At 35.6% G+C, this 8,255-nt stretch overlaps 1 protein-coding gene across 1 annotated transcript; it reads right to left on the bottom strand.

Moving 5' to 3' along the window:
- Positions 1–275: 275 nt before the first annotated feature.
- On the bottom strand, positions 276–7,633 carry cxcl12a (chemokine (C-X-C motif) ligand 12a (stromal cell-derived factor 1)). Its single transcript, XM_032553768.1, has 4 exons — positions 7,495–7,633; positions 6,046–6,163; positions 4,335–4,418; positions 276–1,674 (listed from the first exon to the last, which is right to left on the bottom strand). The coding sequence occupies exons 1-4, from the start codon at positions 7,559–7,561 to the stop codon at positions 1,647–1,649; spliced, it is 297 nt and encodes a 98-aa protein (XP_032409659.1). The 5' UTR covers positions 7,562–7,633; the 3' UTR covers positions 276–1,646.
- Between the last annotated feature and the right edge of the window lie 622 nt (positions 7,634–8,255).

Genomic DNA, 8,255 nt, shown 5'->3' with positions numbered 1-8,255 from the left:
TAATGTTTTCCTAATAGCTGCTTGTTGAGTTAATAGTTAAATCACAGTCAGGATCCCAGTCGTTGCCTTTAATTTGGCCTTGCGAGGAGAGCCAAACACATGTTCTTACATGAAAGACTTAGTCTCTGACCTTTCCATACGGTAAAAATTCAGCAGCTGCACGTTGACACTGAATGTAAAGAGTGACCTAGATAAGGAGTGTTTTAGTTTCTGTGCTGTTGTGTGCAAGTGTAATTATGTAGCATGTACAGGAAACCACACATTAAAACTTTACAAAGATTTTCTCTTTTTTTTTTTTTTTTTTACTGAACAGATGTATACAAGTTTCACGATATAAAAAAGCTGCATGGCTCAGTTGTGAGAGTACAAGTCCTTCATTTTAAATGTTTAAACGTGTAAGAGTACAAAAATAAAACATTTGTATATCATTAATATTACATATGAGCAGGACAATTAAATGAATACATGGATGCATCTCCCAAATTTAACGTTTGCTGCAGCTAAACATTCAGTGACCAAAATAGAAAGAATGTAACCTAAAAAAAAATCTAAGACAGAAGTAAATAGGCATGGTTAGAAAAGTTTTCTGTCAACACAGGAATACATCACATTTAAAGTGCATCGCTACATGCGTGGCGGTTATAGATAGTCACATTCATGTACATTTTAGTACTGCTTTCTGTACAGCTGACAGTGTTTCTCTCTGTGTTAATTGCCAGTGGAGAAACTGCTGCCAAACTGTTATGCATCATTGTTTAACACAAACCAAACGGAAACACAAAGGCTCCCAGATGTGACCAGGGATCACTGTGATTTGTTCTCCAGGCTTCTTGTTAACTGATTCAACTTTATGGTTCCAGTACATTTTAATTTATAGGCTGCTCAATTAAAACTTTTTGGAAACCAGATGTTTTTTTTGCTTTGTTTTGTTGTTTTGTCTTTTTATTTGCCATGAGTTAAGAAAAAATTACAAATGGATCAATTACATAATCGCAGTCAGAGTTCAGGAAATGCTCCATCTTTATAGGTCTCCAAAGTTCCATTAAAAACATTCAGAATTGAAATTTTTATTAGGATTTTATGTACATTTTACGTTCAATCAAGGCGTAGCTGGCACCCACTGAAATTCCTTGGAGCCAATTAGCTTGTGTTTTTCTTTAGTTTTTTATTTTTGTATAAGGAGCCGCTCGTTCGTCACAAACCATCAGGATAAGCATGTTTACAATTACCTGTATTTCCTGGTTGACAAACACAGGAGATGTTGCGACATACATCCCTCATCTTTAAACACTCAGGGCCCAGTTTTTTTTTTTCTTTAATGACAGACAGGCCAGAGGGACAACTGAATCTTAAAAAATATCTCTTTACTGTTAAATGGAAAGTCCAAAAATATATACAATGTATTTAGCAAAACATACACTCTAAAGATACACTAAAGATATTTGTTAAAAGTCGTGATGAAGAAGATAATTCCAGGAACTGCTGCTCATGAAGAGTTGGGAGATTCAATCCATGCAAAAAGGCTGCAGCAGAGCAGCTAACATAAGTGCTGTATGACATACCAGAAGATCTTTCGATTTATGTTTATATATGTGATGAAGGCCAAAATCCTCTGCAGTGACTCAGGAGAATCTCTTGCAGAAATGTTAGTTGGGCTGCTTGTATTTCTTCATCCTGGAACAGAAAAGAAAAATTAATATGAGGACAATGATTATAACTATAAGGCAAGTTTGTTTGTACATAATCATTTATACACAAGGTAATTTAAAAGTCTTTGTGAGGTAATAAAGACACAAAGATAAAGGAAATTACATTAAATTTACACATTGCATTACAAAACTGTTCAAATGCTATCTTAAAACAATTTCCAGGGAATTCTGGATCTGAGAAGTGTAGAAACTAAATGCTGCCACTTTTTGTTTTGTTGAATTCCTGGAAACACTGAATAAACCCGCGTCTGATGATCTGCTGCAGGATCTTTAAAGGTTCATATCTGGCAGCTGTGAAATGTATTTAAATCAAGGAGTATATACTGTATATGTACAGTATATACAGTATATAGACCAGTGTAAAACACCACTTTCTCAGTGTTGGACAAGACTCCAGAAGCAGCATTTGGATGAGCTCGAATTGCCTAATCGATCATTCAACATGGACATGAAAATACATAACACTGCAAAATTCTAAACTCCTAAAAAAACAATTTGCCTGGAAATCCTTTCATCAGTAAATAAAAGTATGATTAATACAGTTTCTACACATCCTTTGTGGTTTTTAGCATCACTGAGTTTAGTCAAATGCTTATTTCTAACCTTGTTTTCGTGCAAGTAACAAATTTATGACTTCCTGTGACCCATTTAATCATTGATATAATGGATACACTGACTCAGTGGATTGTGGTCGCATGGTGGATTTCTCCTGGTTTTACAGCCTCAAGGCAGGAGAGACTGATACAAACATTTAATGGAGTTATGGTGTGAATGATGACTGAGGCCGCTTTTATCTCTGTCTGTTTCTGATGTCTACACATTCAAAAGAAAATTCTTACAACCATAAGCATAACCGAACACACATGGCATTAATACCAAAAATTATCAAAATGATTGTATTTGAAAATGGAAAACAACACTGCCTACACTGCTGCTGCTAACATAAAATATAATAATTTTGGTCTTTGATATTTGTGGATTACTTTGATACATGTGCACACTTGCAGTCACTCTTTAAAATCAGTTACCTGTTTCATCCCAATCAGTTTCTTTCAGATAAAAATAAATTAGAAAAATCAAGACTTAAATTGTACATCGGTTACAGCGCCGCATTGTTTGTTACATAGAATATAAAACTGACATGATCTTCAAATGAAGAGCTTTTATTGTACTCCATAATCTGACCAAAGGGAGGGGATGCAGGAAGTGGGTCGTATACAGATATTGATTAATAGTGAGCCAAGAATTAAGCTTTGAGGTGCCTCTCAAAGAATTTAAAATGGACTTCTAAGCAATAAACACCAACTTGAAAATGAATATTTATTTGTGCAAGATGCTGAATAAATCTTGTTCCAGACTGTCAAAAACAAAAAGCTGTCTCACTGTAAATCTATTTTTTTACTATTTTAAATTAAGAACAAAACATCTGGCATTTCAAACATTTTTTCATTAACATTTGAGTAGCGGCAGGTTTGGTTTTACGCTTTGACATAATATTAAATTTCTAAAAATGAATGTCATATTCAGCTGCAGAAAGTATTTAATAGCATATATTTTCAACTTGGGGTAGCTTTTTATTTAATGAAAAAAAAGTAATAATTGTTTGTTTTAGTAGAACAGGACAATGAATGAGGTTCAGGTTTGTGAATTTCTCACATTATAAAAAAGTTTATCCTTTTCTACTCCCCTTTGGCTAAATGCGTAATTGGAAACACATTAGGTTCTGATCTATTGTAAACAGGGAATGATCTGCTCTTTATGCAAGCCGCTTTCTGTTATGCAGTCAGCAGTTCACACGTTGCAAATTGAGGTCTCGGAAATCACCCCTTAGCCAGCCTGACTGCAGAACTGTGAGTGCATCCGTCAAGTTATGGGTATAGTTAAATAGATGCAAGAGTGTGTTAGAGTTTTGCATTTTTTTTCTGCTGTACATTTGACATTTTATTGATTGCATTATGTTGTTCTGTTGATTTGTATGGTAAATGAGAGTGAAGTAATAAAATTGGTCAAATACTGTTTCTAAACACGTCTTATAAATTGATGTAGTGCAGTTTCTTTCCTAATTGTTGCAAACATGAACCCAAGAACACCATTGATTTTAAAGTTCATATTTCAGTTCACCGCCTAGAATAAAAGTATAAAACTGAAATGTTCTATTAATTAAATGACATGTCCAATTAGATGACTTTTCTTGTCATGTGGTTGTAACAAGTTATTTGTTACAACATGAGGTCTTTAACTCAAAGAAGTGTTGCTTTTTGTAATAACTGAGACAAGTGTAATATTTTAACTCATTTCTCCTCCAGGAACAGCATTTTTCCCCATCAGATTCAACTAAGTGAGATTTAGAAAGTGGGTGTCTTGTCCCTCATCAAACCACAGCTTTTGTGCTAAAGTGGAATTAGTTCATACTCCCACTTGGTCGTGTAGCTGCACGTTTTGAGTTTGAGCATTTGAAACCTGTCTTTCCAACAAAAATCTCTCAATGGCTTGTCCAGATGCGCATTTGTGTGTTGTCTGCTTTAAGTCTCCCAATTTGAAGTGAGTTAACGGCACATCAAATGAGCTGCAAGTTAAACCTCAACAGCTGCAGACGGAAATGTGTATTGTGTTGCTGGTACTCACTTGGTGATGGCGTTCCTCAGATAATTCTTCAGCCACCGCATCTCTGGGTTCAAACACACCTCCTTGTTTGACTTCAGCTTGGCACTGATTGGAAAAAGAAAGATCTTTTTTGTTGTTTTTTTTTTTAAAGCAAAAAGTAAAATAGTTATGTAAACCAAATCAGCATCAGCAGTGGGTATTTTAACACACTTATCAAACTGACTAAATTAACATGGTCTGGTTAGCTTGACCCAGACAAGTAAAAAGCTTTTTGCAGAAATTCCTGTGACCTGAGACAGTGTTAATAAATTAGGTTTGCTTATGCAGATTAAAGAAATGTGATTGAAATATCTCATGCAAAGTAAAGAAAATTGCCAAGATGAAGGACACATCTCTTTTTAAGCAAACTGGGTGATATTTAGGGGCTCACTTGCTCTTTATGTGGTTTTATAAGACCTGCCAATAATTTTTAATACAGATGCACCAACACATTAACATATCAGTAACATGTTGACTGGAATCAGTCAACTTACAGCTTGGCCCGTCCTGACTAGTTAGAATCTCATAAATCCAATTTTTTGGGATCAATGAACCATACCGGGTCATGCTAACAGGAACACACTTCACTTTTCTTGTTATGACTACTATTACCAATGTAAGATGACTCAATGTCAGCTAATGTCGATATCAGTAAGGTTTTTAAAGTCAATTCAAAGCACAGAGATGTAAGAAGCTTATCATCTTGTACTATTTGTATTATCTACATGTCAAGACTTGTCTGTATTTTATGTAGGCAGCAAAAGACCAAGACAGAGCAAGTATTACAGGAGATAACATTAAAGATGAATTGAGAAGAACAAAGGTGTTTTCTCTTGTGGAATGCGCTGGATTAAGACAATTTGGTAGCTTTTTGGAAATCTTTGGAAGCCTTAATGTAAGGATATGCATTTCATCACAAAATAATCCTAATCACGCTTATTGCTAATTTAAGATAGAAACGACAGCTTAAAATATCAAGTGATGTTTAAGAAAAAAACTCACTTTACAGCAAGTGATAAACCACATTTTGGGTATCAATCACAAAGAAAACATGGTCAAACCCTCCTGCAAGTATAAATAATCAATGATGCCTCAAGAAAAGAAAGCTGGAACATTTTTGGGGGATGATTTTAGATTGAATCATCTAAAACTGATATTGGTAGTTTTGTCTGTACAAAAACCAGAAATTACAAGCTACCTAAAAAACTGCTATGTTTCTAGTATTTTCCTCTCAAGTGATCTCTGAAGGTCTTACTTGTTTAACAGATCATTTTGTGCTTTCAGTGCAATTTGCAGTTGTTAATAAATTGCCTACAAAAACTGTAAGAATAAACAAACCCCCCTTATTAATGTTTTCCTGCTAAAAGCCAACCTGCATATATTTCTGTCTAAATTTTCACCCCCAAACCTACTCTAAAGGATCACTTCCTGTGGATGCCTCAGTGAGCCAGTTGTACAAACGTTTCACTTTTTCTGAGTGTATGTGTGAGCAAGTGACAGAGGGGTGTGTGTGTGTACATATGCATGCGCAACTCCTTTCTCTGGCCTGTCACTTCTCCGAGATTGATGGTGAGAAATACCCGAAGACAAGACAAACTGACTGAGTTTTCATAGTGGAGTAAGAAAACTATTTGCCTTTGAACTCAACATTAATAATAATAATAATAATAAGAAAAAGAATAAACCCACTTACATCACTTGGAAGGGGCAGTTAGGAGTATGGAGGAATCTGAGCTCTCGGATAAAACTTTTCGGGAGGTTGTTAATGGTTGCACGGCAGTAGCATCGTTCCACCAGGCTGATGGGCTTTGCTGTGAAAGCAAAGGGGGACATAAGTCAGATGAGACAGAATTTACAGGAAAGGATCTTTACAGCAAGTGATAAAAGATTAAACCATTGATTGTATCAGGAAACTTTAGATTATAAATGTCCTGTTGAAATGAAGAAAGAAGAAAAACATTTACTAGACCAATAGATAGCCTGAAAGTTATTCAGGGCAAAAAAGGAAAATCACTCTTTGATGGACTAACAAGCTGAAGCAAGAGTGAAGCATTCTAATCGATGTCAGGCATCGTTCTGTTTAGATTTGAACTTCATTTTTACAGCTCATTACTTTTCCTCCTACACAGTCACGAAATCTGCGTGATGACCACCTCTGAAAAACATTCAGTCTTCTCCATCACTGATCCATGTTTTGATTTCACGCAGAGGAAGCATCAAGATGCAAAAATGCAGAGGTCTTTGCGTAGTCTTGCACTGTGTGGTCTCTTGTGATAAAAGGGCATTCCGTTACAGCGTTAGGTTTCCTGTTTATGCGTAACCGTTCATGGCTGGTCTACGTGAAAAAATAAATACAGCACGTTTCCTCAAATTTCCTTCATTTAAATGGAAAATTTTACGTAATAAAATTATGTGAACTCCGCGCAGATGCGGTTGATGGAATTAAAAAGGAAATGCTTTAATGACCTTTTGTCTGTATGCAAAGATTTGTTCAAACTAGCCACATTTCACGCAGCAAATGGTTGAATGTGTCACAACAGATTAAATCCTATGCAAATTATTTTTTACACCTGATCTAAGAGGTGCTACCATGATAACAATAGAGTATCAGTCAACATATGGGGTGACCGGTGACGCCGCGCTGGCTAGCGCTCGTACGCTTCACTTATGCGTAATTAAAGAAAAACAAAGAGGACATGAGCTGATAAGATGTTGCTCAGTGACCAAACTGGGATTTGGCTTTCTCCTGCTGCCGCAGCCACATGTGTGGAGAGTTGGCGCTTTTACGCACGGCATAAATATGCACCTCTCTCCACGCTTGAGAAACCCACCCGCTCATTAAATAAACAACTAAAAGTTAAAATAGGAATTAATGGTTCAGCATTATAAAAGCTGTACTAAACCTACACTTAAAAAGTGCGAAAAGCTGTGTGTTCACTTAACAGAAACGTGAATTCAATTACAATTTCTGTTTAACTTTTACAACAGCAACAATCCAACTGAAATTGCACTTTTTGTTGCATTTCTATGCATTTTTAATTTCTATTTTGTGAACGTTTATAATTAATCGAAAAAACTTGCAGATTCCTAATAAATTCAGCAAACTAATGATAAAAACGGAACCTAATTAAGCAAGCCGTACCTTCAGATGGAGGCGAGTATATCACCACTGTCAGTGCAGCCACGACGGCCAGTAGCTTCATATCCATGATTCTGCGTTAAAATCTCCGCGACCCGATCGTGTTCAGGGTAAAGTCCAGAGGAACTGTGGCAATGGGGGCCCTGGCGGAGAGCTAAATTACGCACCACAGTCAAGCCACACCGACAAAAGGAGACGACTTCCGGTAGATGTAAAAGTAAAAGTCACCAAACGGAACAAGTGGCGTAATAAAGAAACTACAGTATATCAAGATATCATAGTGTGGGGTATCAGCAGAATTAGAGTGATTTACATGCTATTTTTGTATTGGGTGATCAGATTTAAAATGCATCTTGATGACAACCTTCTTTTCAGGGGAATGTAAAGTAGAGTTCGTAGCATATGTACTTAAGTGCAGTTGTTATTTGCTAAAAAAAATAAATAAATAATGTAAATTAAATGAATAAAAAATAAAACACATTGAAAAATTTAAATACAGACCAGAAAAAAGGAAACTTCCAGAAAACATACTTGAATCATTGTGTTTAGATGAACTTCAGGATCCCAAAATAATTAAAATATTTAATTGTTATTGAATAGGACTTATAAGATGCTATCTTACTTTGATTGCTCTAAAACATAAAATGTGATGAACCAAAAAACTGGCACCTATTAGCTTCAGGATAATAAATGACTAAATTGTTCTCAGTTTAAGTGAATTCCTAAAGAATTGGCTTAGTAAAACCGTGTTAAAATACTCCAAT

This window comes from Xiphophorus hellerii, chromosome 22 (assembly GCF_003331165.1).
Source record: "Xiphophorus hellerii strain 12219 chromosome 22, Xiphophorus_hellerii-4.1, whole genome shotgun sequence".
Lineage (NCBI taxonomy): Eukaryota > Metazoa > Chordata > Actinopteri > Cyprinodontiformes > Poeciliidae > Xiphophorus > Xiphophorus hellerii.
The sequence above is the reverse complement of the archived record's forward strand: the minus strand, read 5'-3'. Positions and strand labels throughout refer to the sequence as shown.

Coding starts and splice junctions, on each gene's coding strand:
- cxcl12a (XM_032553768.1), bottom strand. CDS start 7,561: ATGGATATGAAGCTACTGGCCGTCGTGGCTGCACTGACAGTGGTGATA. Junction 4,419..6,045: donor AACTGCCCCTTCCAAGTGAT/GTAAGTGGGTTT, acceptor TTTTCCAATCAG/TGCCAAGCTGAAGTCAAACA. Junction 1,675..4,334: donor CTGAGGAACGCCATCACCAA/GTGAGTACCAGC, acceptor TTTCTGTTCCAG/GATGAAGAAATACAAGCAGC.